Source organism: Hydractinia symbiolongicarpus, chromosome 9 (assembly GCF_029227915.1).
Source record: "Hydractinia symbiolongicarpus strain clone_291-10 chromosome 9, HSymV2.1, whole genome shotgun sequence".
In the NCBI taxonomy this organism is placed as follows: domain Eukaryota; kingdom Metazoa; phylum Cnidaria; class Hydrozoa; order Anthoathecata; family Hydractiniidae; genus Hydractinia; species Hydractinia symbiolongicarpus.
In genome coordinates, this window is record NC_079883.1 from 4,053,573 (window position 1) to 4,069,884 (window position 16,312).

The 16,312-nt window shown below is 36.7% G+C and overlaps 4 protein-coding genes across 8 annotated transcripts; 2 read left to right on the top strand and 2 right to left on the bottom strand.

Annotated features, from left to right (window-relative positions):
• Nucleotides 1-609: 609 nt before the first annotated feature.
• On the top strand, nucleotides 610-2,898 carry LOC130656435 (uncharacterized). 2 transcript variants are annotated; one of them, XM_057459287.1, is made up of 2 exons: nucleotides 610-1,793; nucleotides 2,223-2,898. In XM_057459287.1, exons 1-2 carry the CDS (start codon nucleotides 1,187-1,189, stop codon nucleotides 2,831-2,833), a joined length of 1,218 nt encoding a protein of 405 aa, XP_057315270.1. In that variant the 5' UTR covers nucleotides 610-1,186; the 3' UTR covers nucleotides 2,834-2,898. The 2 variants fall into 2 exon arrangements, with proteins under 2 accessions (XP_057315270.1, XP_057315268.1); XM_057459285.1 differs by having other exon boundaries at nucleotides 613-1,031; nucleotides 1,167-2,898.
• A 4,942-nt stretch (nucleotides 2,899-7,840) lies between these two features.
• Nucleotides 7,841-9,492, bottom strand: LOC130656437 (uncharacterized). Its single transcript, XM_057459290.1, has 2 exons — nucleotides 8,584-9,492; nucleotides 7,841-8,489 (listed from the first exon to the last, which is right to left on the bottom strand). The coding sequence occupies exons 1-2, from the start codon at nucleotides 9,206-9,208 to the stop codon at nucleotides 7,966-7,968; spliced, it is 1,149 nt and encodes a 382-aa protein (XP_057315273.1). The 5' UTR covers nucleotides 9,209-9,492; the 3' UTR covers nucleotides 7,841-7,965.
• Nucleotides 9,493-9,834: 342 nt separating this feature from the next.
• Nucleotides 9,835-11,776, top strand: LOC130656436 (uncharacterized). Of its 2 annotated transcripts, none has more exons than XM_057459288.1 (2): nucleotides 9,835-9,974; nucleotides 10,110-11,776. In XM_057459288.1, exon 2 carries the CDS (start codon nucleotides 10,208-10,210, stop codon nucleotides 11,774-11,776), a length of 1,569 nt encoding a protein of 522 aa, XP_057315271.1. In that variant the 5' UTR covers nucleotides 9,835-9,974; nucleotides 10,110-10,207. The 2 variants fall into 2 exon arrangements, with proteins under 2 accessions (XP_057315271.1, XP_057315272.1); XM_057459289.1 differs by lacking the exon at nucleotides 9,835-9,974 and having other exon boundaries at nucleotides 10,155-10,736; nucleotides 11,166-11,776.
• A 1,369-nt stretch (nucleotides 11,777-13,145) lies between these two features.
• Nucleotides 13,146-16,286, bottom strand: LOC130657185 (uncharacterized). Of its 3 annotated transcripts, none has more exons than XM_057460153.1 (4): nucleotides 16,031-16,286; nucleotides 14,565-14,940; nucleotides 14,297-14,479; nucleotides 13,146-14,216 (listed from the first exon to the last, which is right to left on the bottom strand). In XM_057460153.1, exons 2-4 carry the CDS (start codon nucleotides 14,620-14,622, stop codon nucleotides 13,312-13,314), a joined length of 1,146 nt encoding a protein of 381 aa, XP_057316136.1. In that variant the 5' UTR covers nucleotides 14,623-14,940; nucleotides 16,031-16,286; the 3' UTR covers nucleotides 13,146-13,311. The 3 variants fall into 3 exon arrangements, with proteins under 3 accessions (XP_057316136.1, XP_057316137.1, XP_057316135.1); XM_057460154.1 differs by having other exon boundaries at nucleotides 14,565-14,711; nucleotides 14,783-16,286; XM_057460152.1 differs by having other exon boundaries at nucleotides 14,565-16,286.
• Nucleotides 16,287-16,312: the final 26 nt, after the last annotated feature.

The following is a 16,312-nucleotide window of genomic DNA, read 5'->3' on the forward strand; positions in this document are numbered from 1 at the left end:
CAAAAAACAGGTTCACACTTCCCTTGGTCAACACGGAATTTGGCAAAAAAGCCTTCCCATTTAGAGCTGCAAAAGTGTGGAATAATCTTCCAGACCAAGTGACCTGTGATGGAAGTCTGCTTTCGTTTAAGACTTCCATCTCTAATGTATTTGGCAAATTCTAATGGAGATCACTTTTTAACTTTTTAATTTTTGTTTTTTATTCTTTTTCTTTTCAATTTTCACAGATTATAAATGTTACTATGTTTGATTGAGCTGAGGCAGTTTAAGGTTTATCATTTTTTGTTTCTTTTTTGTTCTAGTGGCCCCCAGTGGAAACAATCCACTAACTATAGGTTTTTGTGATTTTCTGGGCTAGCCACTTTAAATATTTATTATTATTATTATTATTATTATTATTATTATTATTATTATTATTATTATTATTATTATTATTATTATTATTATTATTATTATTATTATTATTATTATTATTATTATTATTATTATTATTATTATTATTATTATTATTATTATTATTATTATTATTATTATTATTATATAGCGTATGAAATTATAATGGTCCGTGATTCTATGTGCGATTATGTTACACCCTAAACACATTAAATACTTTACATGTTCCAATTTTTTAAAAAAGAACCATTTTTAAGGAACTTGGTGTTCTTTAACAACTTATTAAAACATTGTTATAAAAGCGGAATGTATTGTTCTATTGTTACTCACAAGACAAGAACGTGTCGTTCCCATAGGGAATTTGATGGAATTTATGTGACGGTATATATCGTTCCACTCTATTTGTTCCGTTGAATTCTTTTATATATCATAACGATAATATATGCGAAATGATTATCTTGAGGAATAGTTATTTAATTATGAATACTCTGCAGTCTAATTTATATTGTGCCACTTGAAATAATTCCGTTTTCGCTGCTACCTTAACTCTGCTATGGAGAGCGTCCTTCATTATAAAAAGGAATTGTTTTAATGAGAAGTTTCTCAACTAATACTTTGTATACGAAGTAAAGTATAAGGTAAGTTGTTCAAACTTTAAATTTATAGTTAATAGGATTCTTTTTTTATTCAAATGAATTCTTTTTTTTATCCTACTTTCTATGCTTTGTTAAAAACTAATATTGTTATAAACTTTCTATAAATTTTGTTTCTAGAGAACTTTAAAGAAATCGGAATGACAAAACGAGTCTTGCAAAAGCCTGCGTGGAAAGAGGCATTGGGAGCCTCAATGAGATCGAAAAGGCTTAAGTTAATGCCTGATAAAGATAACCGCTTTTGTTGTCCTGTGGCTGATTGTGACAGCGAGTCGTATGGAAGTAAAAGAGGGTGTAGAAAACATGTCTATAACCGTCATGGATGGTTTTATTATTTCGATAAAAGACCGAATATCGACGAAGTACTTCCCCACTTCAGTACAAGAAATCGCATAAAAGATCCCCAAAGAAAGCGCGCATCCACATTTTCAATGCCGTCTTTTGCTAAAACATGTAATTTGGCAGTTGCATTTAGGACATGGTTAAAAAGTCCAGGTGGTGGTGGTAAAGATCATTCTCAGGCCGATCAAATAACTTGTAAAGTTTTAAAGTATGCCAAATATTGCTGCGAGGATTCTCCTTCGGTATGGGAAGTACCATTCCCTGTTATCGACTACTGTGTTGGCTCTATTAATATGCTTTCTGATTTTGTAGATTTTTTGAGAGACCAATGGAAGGTTGGCTTCTCAGGAATAATTGGCTACATGAATGCTATTGGGCACATGCTTGATTACAGACGAAGCACAGGTACGACTGAAAAAAATTTGTCGGTATTTGTTGCTGCAGAGATTTATTTGCACCGTGTTAAGAAATTCCTCCTTCGTAAAATGAAAGCTGAATGGAAGTGTATCTTAAGTGTTGAATATCTAAACAGTATAGACTGTTGGGCGACACTATATGATTTACAAAAGGTGATACCATACCATAGTGAAAAATATAAACAAATTGTGTTAAATGCTAAAAACGCAAGTGCATGTGTCGCAGCACACGATTTATCATTTTCGACTTCCTTCATAGTAGCTGTATTATTTTTAATGGTGAAGGCTTCAAGACCCATGACGTATCAAACTCTTACAGTAACAATGATTAAAGGCGTGAAAGAGGATGGTTTTATAGATCAGAATGTCTTTAAAACTGCGGAGAAATACGGATTTGACTCTCTTTATTTTTCCATAGATGTACTCACACTAATAAACGAATACATTGACAATGTACGACGAAGATTGAACCCCACCAACGATTATCTACTAGTGTGTCGAAATGGTAAGCAGTTGACGCGTATTTCGGACGTATTCGGTAGAATTGTTTATCAAGCAATTGGTAAGTATATAAATCCTACACGATATAGGCAAATCATCGAAACCGAAAGTGTTGCACACTTAGAAACAAAAGAACAAGCAATTCTTTCTCAAGATCAAAAACACACGTCGCAGGTAGCTAAAGTTCATTACCAGAAGACTGAATCGCGCAATATAGCTGCAAAAGCCAGGTTATGTATGGATAAATTACGAGATCAAACAACGTGTACTTTAACTGTAAGCGAAATCAATAGTAACACCAAAAATGTGAAAACGTCTGGAAGTACTTTGGAACACGAAACACCTGTTCAAACGAGACAGAAAAAAGTTAGTTTTAGTGCCATGGAGGACAAGTTTTTACAAGCTGGGCTACAAAAATATGGCAATGCAAAATGGACTTCCATTCTCGCAGATCCTAACTACTCCTTTCATTGTAGCCGTAAAGCTAGTACATTGGCGGTTAGAGCGAAGACAAAACAATTTATATAAGTTTAAATTGTATTTATAATAAAAATAACTTTGTAAATTTACAAAGATTTTTGAAAACCAGAATATTTAAATAGTCTTTTAACTTTGTTACAGTCAAAACCGGCGTACACATAAAGGCTTTTTTTCCTCTTACGATTTGGCCAATAATCTGGTGTATTAAGTACCCTCGTGTGTGAAGGCGGTTCGCAAAAACTTGGTTCTCCCTTCAAAGCCGCTATCGGTATAGTTAGGAAAACTTCATCATCTGATAGGCAAACAATATTTTTTTCCACGGAAATTGCCAGCGTTGAACAGGAATGTGAGAACGGTAAAACCTCCTTAGATGCTGAGCATTCGTTATCCGAAACGTTTACCACAACTGCCTCTTCATTCACCATTTTAGCGTACACATAAGCGTCCACACAATTTAGGTGAAACTTACACGCTGTAAGCCTTTAAGTATGCAAATAATGGCGCAAATGCGACATTCATTAAACGCACACTTATCCCCATTCCTACTTAAAATGACTAAAGTGATTCTTGTAACGCCATGTAACGCATGGACGTGCTGATTGTAACGCCTTGTAACACGTTGTAACGCTTTGTAACCTATTTCCATGAAAAAATGACTGTGAAATTTTTGGAAATGGCTAGAGTGATTCTTGTAACGCCTTGTAACGCATGGACGTGCTGATTGTAACGCCTTGTAACACGTTGTAACGCTTTGTAACCTATTTCCATGAAAAAATGACTGTGAAATTTTTGGAAATGGCTAGAGTGATTCTTGTAACGCCTTGTAACGCATGGACGTGCTGATTGTAACGCCTTGTAACACGTTGTAACGCTTTGTAACCTATTTCCATGAAAAAATGACTGTGAAATTTTTGGAAATGGCTAGAGTGATTCTTGTAACGCCTTGTAACGCATGGACGACGCATGGACGTGCTGATTGTAACGCCTTGTAACACGTTGTAACGCTTTGTAACCTATTTCCATGAAAAAATGACTGTGAAATTTTTGGAAATGGCTAGAGTGATTCTTGTAACGCCTTGTAACGCATGGACGTGCTGATTGTAACGCCTTGTAACACGTTGTAACGCTTTGTAACCTATTTCCATGAAAAAATGACTGTGAAATTTTTGGAAATGGCTAGAGTGATTCTTGTAACGCCTTGTAACGCATGAACATGCTGATTGTAACGCCTTGTAACACGTTGTAACGCTTTGTAACCTATTTCCATGAAAAAATGACTGTGAAATTTTTGGAAATGGCTAGAGTGATTCTTGTAACGCCTTGTAACGCATGGACGTGCTGATTGTAACGCCTTGTAACACGTTGTAACGCTTTGTAACCTATTTCCATGAAAAAATGACTGTGAAATTTTTGGAAATGGCTAGAGTGATTCTTGTAACGCCTTGTAACGCATGAACATGCTGATTGTAACGCCTTGTAACACGTTGTAACGCTTTGTAACCTATTTCCATGAAAAAATGACTGTGAAATTTTTGGAAATGGCTAGAGTGATTCTTGTAACGCCTTGTAACGCATGGACGTGCTGATTGTAACGCCTTGTAACACGTTGTAACGCTTTGTAACCTATTTCCATGAAAAAAATGACTGTGAAATTTTTGGAAATGGCTAGAGTGATTCTTGTAACGCCTTGTAACGCATGGACATGCTGATTGTAACGCCTTGTAACACGTTGTAACGCTTTGTAACCTATTTCTGTAGAGAAAACCGCTTTTCGCATGTCACTTTAGAAAAGGAGTATGTGGTGGGATATGAGGGAAGGAAAACGCAAAAAAGTTTTTTTTTAATTGTCTTCTTCGTCCGAACTAATGCAGATAACATCACAATCGAGAGAAGTGGTTGAATTATCTGCGGAAAATAGCTCTAATTTTACTGAAGAAATTTCAGGAACACTTTCATCATCTGACACGAGGTCTATAAAAGCAGTACTGTTATTTGCTGGACAAAACGGCATATATTCTTGCTTAACAGTGGAAACAGGTTTCGTCGACTGAGCATTGATTTCATGTTCTTCTGTTTCTTCTTCTTCCCTATGACCTTCCTCCTCTTCGTTTGTTTCCTCTTCTTCTTCCTCGTTCTCTTCGCGGTCGTGGCTACTACCTTCTCCTTCGTCTTCGTCTTGCTCAATTAGTTGTGCCCAATCAGGGTAGAGCTCCTTCATTTCTTTCGTCGGGAAGCAATCGCGGCAGGAGTTTGTAGCAAGCAACCACGTGTCGTAGAACGTGTCACTACCCTGCCAGTTGATCCTTTTACGGCGTTTGAATGCTACCAAGGTCTCATCGTTATTAATTAATGGGCAGATTTCCTCCCATGCCCCAGCGGCTATCTCGTACATTTTGCGCATATATTCAGCACTGTGTAACTTGTTTTCTATGTCAAACAGTTCATGATCAAAGTTAAGCGCATGGTACAAAATGCCATCCCTATCGTCGGCCGCAATAATGGCGACAACTGCTAGATGCTTCCAATGTTTGCTCTTCGTCCAAGAAGACCGACGGATCGCAATCAACGTCGTTGTACACAGCGCCTACTTGATTTTTCTTCGCAACATTGGTTTCGCTGGTGAAAAGCGAGATGTCTTTCAACTGGCTGGCAACGTACACAAATACTTCCATGCAGTGCATTCTCATCCACTCTACGGGAAAAAAGTCATTACTTATTTTTATGCATATTGATTTACACCATTGTTATCATTTATTCTCATGAGATACTTACTTGTTATGCTATTGTCCTTCACTCGAAGTGTCTTAGTTTCGAAAACTTCAAGACGACGCAGGATAGCCTCACCATCTACACCATTTCCGAAGTCCGGCATTATATTAGTTGTTATAAAAAAACCCGAATTGTATTGAAAACGGGCCGGTTCTTTGTGTTTTTGCGGGATCATAACCAAGCCGCCTATAAGAGAAAGTGGTATCCCATCTGCACATTGCCACATTTTATTCAAAGTAAATGTTCATGTACTGCATCGACATCGACTTACCTTGCAATATTCTTTTTGCATCTTCACAACATAGACTGTCGCTAGTCCATTCATCCATAAATACGACTTGTGTATTTCTATTTATCAGGTGGCCTGAGAATCGACCATCCCGAACCACGCCAGCAATGTACATTTCTGGAATAATGCCTAAAAGGACAAATGTATGTCAGTAAGTGCCGTCTAAAAGTCAGAAGTTTTCACGAACTTTATTTAATTACCTTGAAATGGAGCAAACCAACTAGTCTTTCCACTATCAGGAGGACCTACCAGCAACAATTTCTTTTCTTTCATGGGATACTGACCGGCGAGCAAAATTTGGTACCATTTTTGATAAAAACGCAACCGCACATTTCTATCTGGGAAGCTATTTTCGACACCTACAAATGTAGTTCAGTGCACCTTTTTTAGAACTACGTTACAACAAGTTACAATACGTTACAACACGTTAAAAGAAAAAGAGCCAACATTTTCACTGAAAATGCGTTACAACAAGTTACAATACGTTACATCACGTTACAACTACCACCTTGATATGTTACAACGCGTTAAAAGAAAAAAAACACATTTTCTTCACTGACAATGCGTTACAACAAGTTACAATACGTTACAACACGTTACAACTACCACCTTGATATGTTCCAACGCGTTAAAAGATAAAAAAAAACATTTTCTTCACTGACAATGCGTTACAACAAGATACAATACGTTACATCACGTTACAACTACCACCTTGATATGTTACAACGCGTTAAAAGAAAAAAAACACATTTTCTTCACTGACAATGCGTTATAACAAGTTACAATACGTTACAACACGTTACAACTACCACCTTGATATGTTACAACGCGTTAAAAGAAAAAAAAACATTTTCTTCACTGACAATGCGTTACAACAAGTTACAATACGTTACAACACGTTACAACTACCACCTTGATATGTTACAACGCGTTAAAAGATAAAAACATTTTCTTCACTGACAATGCGTTACAACAAGTTACAATACGTTACAACACGTTACAACTACCACCTTGATATGTTACAACGCGTTAAAAGATAAAAAAAAACATTTTCTTCACTGACAATGCGTTACAACAAGTTACAATACGTTACATCACGTTACAACTACCACCTTGATATGTTACAACACGTTAAAAGATAAAAAAAAACATTTTCTTCACTGACAATGCGTTACAACAAGTTACAATACGTTACAACACGTTACAACTACCACCTTGATATGTTACAACGCGTTAAAAGATAAAAAAAAACATTTTCTTCACTGACAATGCGTTACAACAAGTTACAATACGTTACAACACGTTACAACTACCACCTTGATATGTTACAACGCGTTAAAAGATAAAAAAAACATTTTCTTCACTGACAATGCGTTACAACAAGTTACAATACGTTACAACACGTTACAACTACCACCTTGATATGTTACAACGCGTTAAAAGATAAAAAAAAACATTTTCTTCACTGACAATGCGTTACAACAAGTTACAATACGTTACAACACGTTACAACTACCACCTTGATATGTTACAACGCGTTAAAAGATAAAAAAAAACATTTTCTTCACTGACAATGCGTTACAACAAGTTACAACACGTTACAACACGTTACAACTACCACCTTGATATGTTACAACGCGTTAAAAGATAAAAAAAAACATTTTCTTCACTGACAATGCGTTACAAGTTACAATACGTTACAACACGTTACAACTACCACCTTGATATGTTACAACGCGTTAAAAGATGAAAAAAAACATTTTTTTCACTGACAATGCGTTACAACAAGTTACAATACGTTACAACACGTTACAACTACCACCTTGATATGTTACAACGCGTTAAAAGATGAAAAAAAACATTTTTTTCACTGACAATGCGTTACAACAAGTTACAATACGTTACAACACGTTACAACTACCACCTTGATATGTTACAACGCGTTAAAAGATAAAAAAAAAACATTTTCTTCACTGACAATGCGTTACAACAAGTTACAATACGTTACAACACGTTACAACTACCACCTTGATATGTTACAACGCGTTAAAAGATAAAAAAAAACATTTTTTTCACTGAAAATGCGTTACAACAAGTTACAATACGTTACAACACGTTACAACTACCACCTTGATATGTTACAACGCGTTAAAAGAAAAAAAACACATTTTCTTAACGCGTTAAAAGAAAAGTAAAAACAATTACCTTCTATAAATGGCTTTGGTTCGGGATTTTTTCCCTCACGATGAAAGTACCGTACGAATGCTCGGGGAGATCCCTTTAAATTTGGCTTGACATCGAAACATTTTTTGGCGATGTTATAACAAACTCCATTTGGCAAGCATTCAATGTAATTGTAATCCAGAGTTATTTGATCAATTATTTGACACTCGCCGTCCGACAGCAAAAATACCAACTCTCGTAAATTTGGCGTAATTTCGTTGGCGATTGCTTTGTTTTTCAACGAGCGATAGAGATAGCTTTTCACCGAACAACAGTAAACGTATGTGTATCTGCTTTCTCCTATTTTTTTGTATACACCTCCATTGCACAGTCCAAAGCTATTCCTCTCCATCATCCTTCGAACTATATCCACGGATTGACAAAGTTTGTTAGTTGGCTTAACGGGAATAGTTACTTCTGTGCCTATGCGTGTAACAATGTAAAAACATGTTTTAACTTCTACAAAAAACTTGTCTTATTATTGGAGAAGTAAGTAAATTTGTTCGTGGCAACTTACCTTCCGATTTATCAATTACTTTTAAATCAAGCGATGTAAATCTGATTTCGGATAAACCACGAATTACATCTTGATATACCTCTTTATCAATATTTTTTGTTAGAATTAACTGACAGGGTTTCATCGAGTACTGTTCGCTTTCCATTACAGCAACGTGGTCAAGTTGAACACCTTCATCTCTAGCTGCACTCCTAATCATTGTGCGATGGGATATCTCAACTATCCGTTTTGCTTCTTCCCTATTGTGGTCTTTCAAGACTTGGTATAACGATCCTGAGAATGCTTGCAATGCACTGGTTTTGCCTACAAATATCAAATGTGGCGTAAAATATTCGAAAAACATTGACAGTATTTCAAGTACTAAAAGGTTCAAGTATTTACCTCTTGTCTGTATAGCATTGCACGTTGTTAAATTCAACCCGGCTTGCATAAAAGACTTCGACAAATTTGTTTCAAATTGACTTAAGGTACAGTTTGGCAAGTCGCACGCGATCCAGAAAGAAATGCCAGGAAATGTTTCAGGCGCATTTGCGCCGTTTCTGTTATCACCTTCACTGCTAGAGTCGGCTCCTTCTTCTTCCTCCCCTTCATTCCTCATCGACTTTCTCTTACGAGGTCTGGCCATATAGGTAATACAAGAAAAAAACAGGATACTTGTTCGTTGCTAAGCAATATGTTCTCCATCTGCATTCTCTTGCCCCAAATGACCTCGCGGGCATCAACATCACTTCCCCACATCGCACGAACGGCTACTACCTGATATTTTCTTATTACCGGTTGGACGATGCATGCCTTCAGGGCGCGTTTCAAAACTTCACTTCGCAGTTGCCTGTTAGCCATGTTCTGCTAAGTAATACAAACGAATGCTGTAGCGGAACAAAAATAATCTCCTATGGTTATATAGCGTATGAAATTATAATGGTCCGTGATTCTATGTGCGATTATCTTACACCCTAAACACATTAAATACTTTACATGTTCCAATTTTTTAAAAAAGAACCATTTTTAAGGAACTTGGTGTTCTTTAACAACTTATTAAAACATTGTTATAAAAGCGGAATGTATTGTTCTATTGTTACTCACAAGACAAGAACGTGTCGTTCCCATAGGGAATTTGATGGAATTTATGTGACGGTATATATCGTTCCACTCTATTTGTTCCGTTGAATTCTTTTATATATCATAACGATAATATATGCGAAATGATTATCTTGAGGAATAGTTATTTAATTATGAATAGTCTGCAGTCTAATTTATATTGTGCCACTTGAAATAATTCCGTTTTCGCTGCTACCTTAACTCTGCTATGGAGAGCGTCCTTCATTATAAAAAGGAATTGTTTTAATGAGAAGTTTCTCAACTAATACTTTGTATACGAAGTAAAGTATAAGGTAAGTTGTTCAAACTTTAAATTTATAGTAAATAGGATTCTTTTTTTATTCAAATGAATTCTTTTTTTTATCCTACTTTCTATGCTTTGTTAAAAACTAATATTGTTATAAACTTTCTATAAATTTTGTTTCTAGAGAACTTTAAAGAAATCGGAATGACAAAACGAGTCTTGCAAAAGCCTGCGTGGAAAGAGGCATTGGGAGCCTCAATGTGATCGAAAAGGCTTAAGTTAATGCCTGATAAAGATAACCGCTTTTGTTGCCCTGTGGCTGATTGTGACAGCGAGTCGTATGGAAGTAAAAGAGGGTGTAGAAAACATGTCTATAACCGTCATGGATGGTTTTATTATTTCGATAAAAGACCGAATATCGACGAAGTACTTCCCCACTTCAGTACGAGAAATCGCATAAAAGATCCCCAAAGAAAGCGCGCCTGCACATTTTCAATGCCGTCTTTTGCTAAAACATGTAATTTGGCGGTTGCATTTAGGACATGGTTAAAAAGTCCAGGTGGTGGTGGTAAAGATCATTCTCAGGCCGATCAAATAACTTGTAAAGTTTTAAAGTATGCCAAATATTGCTGCGAGGATTCTCCTTCGGTATGGGAAGTACCATTCCCTGTTATCGACTACTGTGTTGGCTCTATTAATATGCTTTCTGATTTCGTAGATTTTTTGAGAGACCAATGGAAGGTTGGCTTCTCAGGAATAATTGGCTACATGAATGCTATTGGGCACATGCTTGATTACAGACGAAGCACAGGTACGACTGAAAAAAATTTGTCGGTATTTGTTGCTGCAGAGATTTATTTGCACCGTGTTAAGAAATTCCTCCTTCGTAAAATGAAAGCTGAATGGAAGTGTATCTTAAGTGTTGAATATCTAAACAGTATAGACTGTTGGGCGACACTATATGATTTACAAAAGGTGATACCATACCATAGTGAAAAATATAAACAACTTGTGTTAAATGCTAAAAACGCAAGTGCATGTGTCGCAGCACACGATTTATCATTTTCGACTTCCTTCATAGTAGCTGTATTATTTTTAATGGTGAAGGCTTCAAGACCCATGACGTATCAAACTCTTACAGTAACAATGATTAAAGGCGTGAAAGAGGATGGTTTTATAGATCAGAATGTCTTTAAAACTGCGGAGAAATACGGATTTGACTCTCTTTATTTTTCCATAGATGTACTCACACTAATAAACGAATACATTGACAATGTACGACGAAGATTGAACCCCACCAACGATTATCTACTAGTGTGTCGAAATGGTAAGCAGTTGACGCGTAATTCGGACGTATTCGGTAGAATTGTTTATCAAGCAATTGGTAAGTATATAAATCCTACACGATATAGGCAAATCATCGAAACCGAAAGTGTTGCACACTTAGAAACAAAAGAACAAGCAATTCTTTCTCAAGATCAAAAACACACGTCGCAGGTAGCTAAAGTTCATTACCAGAAGACTGAATCGCGCAATATAGCTGCAAAAGCCAGGTTATGTATGGATAAATTACGAGATCAAACAACGTGTACTTTAACTGTAAGCGAAATCAATAGTAACACCAAAAATGTGAAAACGTCTGGAAGTACTTTGGAACACGAAACACCTGTTCAAACGAGACAGAAAAAAGTTAGTTTTAGTGCCATGGAGGACAAGTTTTTACAAGCTGGGCTACAAAAATATGGCAATGCAAAATGGACTTCCATTCTCGCAGATCCTAACTACTCCTTTCATTGTAGCCGTAAAGCTAGTACATTGGCGGTTAGAGCGAAGACAAAAAAATTTATATAAGTTTAAATTGTATTTATAATAAAAATAACTTTGTAAATTTACAAAGATTTTTGAAAACCAGAATATTCAAATAGTCTTTTAACTTTGTTACAGTCAAAACCGGCGTACACATAAAGGCTTTTTTCCTCTTACGATTTGGCCAATAATCTGGTGTATTAAGTACCCTCGTGTGTGAAGGCGGTTCGCAAAAACTTGGTTCTCCCTTCAAAGCCGCTATCGGTATAGTTATGAAAACTTCATCATCTGATAGGCAAACAATATTTTTTTCCACGGAAATTGCCAGCGTTGAACAGGAATGTGAGAACGGTAAACCCTCCTTAGATGCTGAGCATTCGTTATCCGAAACGTTTACCACAACTGCCTCTTCATTCACCATTTTAGCGTACACATAAGCGTCCACACAATTTAAGTGAAACCTACACGCTGTAAGCCTTTAAGTATGCAAATAATGGCGCAAATGCAACATTCATTAAACGCACACTCATCCCCATTCCTACTTAAAATGACTAAAGTGATTCTTGTAACGCCTTGTAACGCATGGACATGCTGATTGTAGCGCCTTGTAACACGTTGTAACGCTTTGTAACCTATTTCCATGAAAAAATGACTGTGAAATTTTTGGAAATGGCTAGAGTGATTCTTGTAACGCCTTGTAACGCATGGACATGCTGATTGTAACGCCTTGTAACACGTTGTAACACTTTGTAACCTATTTCCATGAAAAAATGACTGTGAAATTTTTGGAAATGGCTAGAGTGATTCTTGTAACGCCTTGTAACGCATGGACATGCTGATTGTAACGCCTTGTAACACGTTGCAACGCTTTGTAACCTATTTCCATGAAAAAATGACTGTGAAATTTTTGGAAATGGCTAGAGTGATTCTTGTAACGCCTTGTAACGCATGGACATGCTGATTGTAACGCCTTGTAACACGTTGCAACGCTTTGTAACCTATTTCCATGAAAAAATGACTGTGAAATTTTTGGAAATGGCTAGAGTGATTCTTGTAACGCCTTGTAACGCATGGACATGCTGATTGTAACGCCTTGTAACACGTTGTAACGCTTTGTAACCTATTTCCATGAAAAAATGACTGTGAAATTTTTGGAAATGGCTAGAGTGATTCTTGTAACGCCTTGTAACGCATGGACATGCTGATTGTAACGCCTTGTAACACGTTGTAACGCTTTTTAACCTATTTCCATGAAAAAATGACTGTGAAATTTTTGGAAATGGCTAGAGTGATTCTTGTAACGCCTTGTAACGCATGGACATGCTGATTGTAACGCCTTGTAACACGTTGTAACGCTTTGTAACCTATTTCCATGAAAAAATGACTGTGAAATTTTTGGAAAAGGCTACAGTGATTCTTGTAACGCCTTGTAACGCATGGACATGCTGATTGTAACGCCTTGTAACACGTTGTAACGCTTTGTAACCTATTTCTGTAGAGAAAACCGCTTTTCGCATGTCACTTTAGAAAAGGAGTATGTGGTGGGATATGAGGGAAGGAAAACGCAAAAAAGTTTTTTTTTAATTGTCTTCTTCGTCCGAACTAATGCAGATAACATCACAATCGAGAGAAGTGGTTGAATTATCTGCGGAAAATAGCTCTAATTTTACTGAAGAAATTTCAGGAACACTTTCATCATCTGACACGAGGTCTATAAAAGCAGTACTGTTATTTGCTGGACAAAACGGCATATATTCTTGCTTAACAGTGGAAACAAGTTTTGTCGACTGAGCATTGATTTCATGTTCTTCTGTTTCTTCTTCTTCCCTATGACCTTCCTCCTCTTCGTTTGTTTCCTCTTCTTCTTCCTCGTTCTCTTCGCGGTCGTGGCTACTACCTTCTCCTTCGTCTTCGTCTTGCTCAATTAGTTGTGCCCAATCAGGGTAGAGCTCCTTCATTTCTTTCGTCGGGAAGCAATCGCGGCAGGAGTTTGTAGCAAGCAACCACGTGTCGTAGAACGTGTCACTACCCTGCCAGTTGATCCTTTTACGGCGTTTGAAAGCTACCAAGGTCTCATCGTTATTAATTAATGGGCAGATTTCCTCCCATGCCCCAGCGGCTATCTCGTACATTTTGCGCATATATTCAGCACTGTGTAACTTGTTTTCTATGTCAAACAGTTCATGATCAAAGTTAAGCACATGGTACAAAATGCCATCCCTATCGTCAGCCGCAATAATGGCATAGTCGATAGCCTCTTGCGGAACTGCATTCTCAATCTGAACTCGTGTGCTTAGACCACTGCTAGATGCTTCCAATGTTTGCTCTTCGTCCAAGAAGACCGACGGATCGCAATCAACGTCGTTGTACACAGCGCCTACTTGATTTTTCTTCGCAACATTGGTTTCGCTGGTGAAAAGCGAGATGTCTTTCAACTGGCTGGCAACGTACACAAATATTTCCATGCAGTGCATTCTCATCCACTCTACGGGAAAAAAGTCATTACTTATTTTTATGCATATTGATTTACACCATTGTTATCATTTATTCTCATGAGATACTTACTTGTTATGCTATTGTCCTTCACTCGAAGTGTCTTAGTTTCGAAAACTTCAAGACGACGCAGGATAGCCTCACCATCTACACCATTTCCGAAGTCCGGCATTATATTAGTTGTTATAAAAAAACCCGAATTGTATTGAAAACGGGCCGGTTTTTTGTGTTTTTGCGGGATCATAACCAAGCCGCCTATAAGAGAAAGTGGTATCCCATCTGCACATTGCCACATTTTATTCAAAGTAAATGTTCATGTACTGCATCGACATCGACTTACCTTGCAATATTCTTTTTGCATCTTCACAACATAGACTGTCGCTAGTCCATTCATCCATAAATACGACTTGTGTATTTCTATTTATCAGGTGGCCTGAGAATCAACCATCCCGAACCACGTCAGCAATGTACATTTCTGGAATAATGCCTAAAAGGACAAATGTATGTCAGTAAGTGCCGTCTAAAAGTCAGAAGTTTTCACGAACTTTATTTAATTACCTTGAAATGGAGCAAACCAACTTGATTTCCACTATCAGGAGGACCTACCAGCAACAATTTCTTTTCTTTCATGGGATACTGACCGGCGAGCAAAATTTGGTACCATTTTTGATAAAAACGCAACTGCACATTTCTATCTGGGAAGCTATTTTCGACACCTACAAATGTAGTTCACTGCACCTTTTTTAGAACTACGTTACAACAAGTTACAATACGTTACAACACGTTACAACTACCACCTTGATATGTTACAACGTGTTAAAAGATAAAAAAAAAACATTTTTTTACTGACAATGCGTTACAACAAGTTACAATACGTTACAACACGTTACAACTACCACCTTGATATGTTACAACGCGTTAAAAGAAAAAAAAAACATTTTCTTCACTGACAATGCGTTACAACAAGTTACAATACGTTACAACACGTTACAACTACCACCTTGATATGTTACAACGCGTTAAAAGATAAAAAAAAAACATTTTATTCACTGACAATGCGTTACAACAAGTTACAATACGTTACAACACGTTACAACTACCACCTTGATATGTTACAACGTACGTTACAACGTGTTAAAAGAAAAAGAGCCAACATTTTTTTACTGACAATGCGTTACAACAAGTTACAATACGTTACAACACGTTACAACTACCACCTTGATATGTTACAACGCGTTAAAAGAAAAAAAACACATTTTCTTCACTGACAATGCGTTACAACAAGTTACAATACGTTACAACACGTTACAACTACCACCTTGATATGTTACAACGCGTTAAAAGATAAAAAAAAAACATTTTCTTCACTGACAATGCGTTACAACAAGTTACAATACGTTACAACACGTTACAACTACCACCTTGATATGTTACAACGTGTTAAAAGATAAAAAAAAAACATTTTCTTCACTGACAATGCGTTACAACAAGTTACAATACGTTACAACACGTTACAACTACCACCTTGATATGTTACAACGCGTTAAAAGATAAAAAAAAAACATTTTCTTCACTGACAATGCGTTACAACAAGTTACAATACGTTACATCACGTTACAACTGCCACCTTGATATGTTACAACGTGTTAAAAGAAAAAGAGCCAACATTTTTTTACTGACAATGCGTTACAACAAGTTACAATACGTTACAACACGTTACAACTACCACCTTGATATGTTACAACGCGTTAAAAGAAAAAAAAACACATTTTCTTAACGCGTTAAAAGAAAAGTAAAAACAATTACCTTCTATAAATGGCTTTGGTTCGGGATTTTTTCCCTCTCGATGAAAGTACCGTACGAATGCTCGGGGAGATCCCTTTAAATTTGGCTTGATATCGAAACATTTTTTGGCGATGTTATAACAAACTCCATTTGGCAAGCATTCAATGTAATTGTAATCCAGAGTTATATGATCAATTATTTGACACTCGCCGTCCGACAGCAAAAATACCAACTCTCGTAAATTTGGCGTAATTTCGTTGGCGATTGCTTTGTTTTTCAACGAGCAATAGAGATAGCTTTTCA

What these genes read in the sequence shown, in the direction of transcription:
- LOC130656435 (XM_057459285.1), top strand. Translation starts at nt 1,187, where the DNA reads ATGACAAAACGAGTCTTGCAAAAGCCTGCGTGGAAAGAGGCATTGGGA.
- LOC130656437 (XM_057459290.1), bottom strand. Translation starts at nt 9,208, where the DNA reads ATGGCCAGACCTCGTAAGAGAAAGTCGATGAGGAATGAAGGGGAGGAA. An exon ending in AGTAATTGATAAATCGGAAG is followed by an intron (nt 8,490 to 8,583) that starts GTAAGTTGCCAC and finishes TTACACGCATAG; the next exon opens with GCACAGAAGTAACTATTCCC.
- LOC130656436 (XM_057459288.1), top strand. Translation starts at nt 10,208, where the DNA reads ATGCCTGATAAAGATAACCGCTTTTGTTGCCCTGTGGCTGATTGTGAC.
- LOC130657185 (XM_057460153.1), bottom strand. Translation starts at nt 14,622, where the DNA reads ATGGATGAATGGACTAGCGACAGTCTATGTTGTGAAGATGCAAAAAGA. An exon ending in TGCAAAAAGAATATTGCAAG is followed by an intron (nt 14,480 to 14,564) that starts GTAAGTCGATGT and finishes TTTCTCTTATAG; the next exon opens with GCGGCTTGGTTATGATCCCG. An exon ending in GAAGGACAATAGCATAACAA is followed by an intron (nt 14,217 to 14,296) that starts GTAAGTATCTCA and finishes TTTTTCCCGTAG; the next exon opens with AGTGGATGAGAATGCACTGC.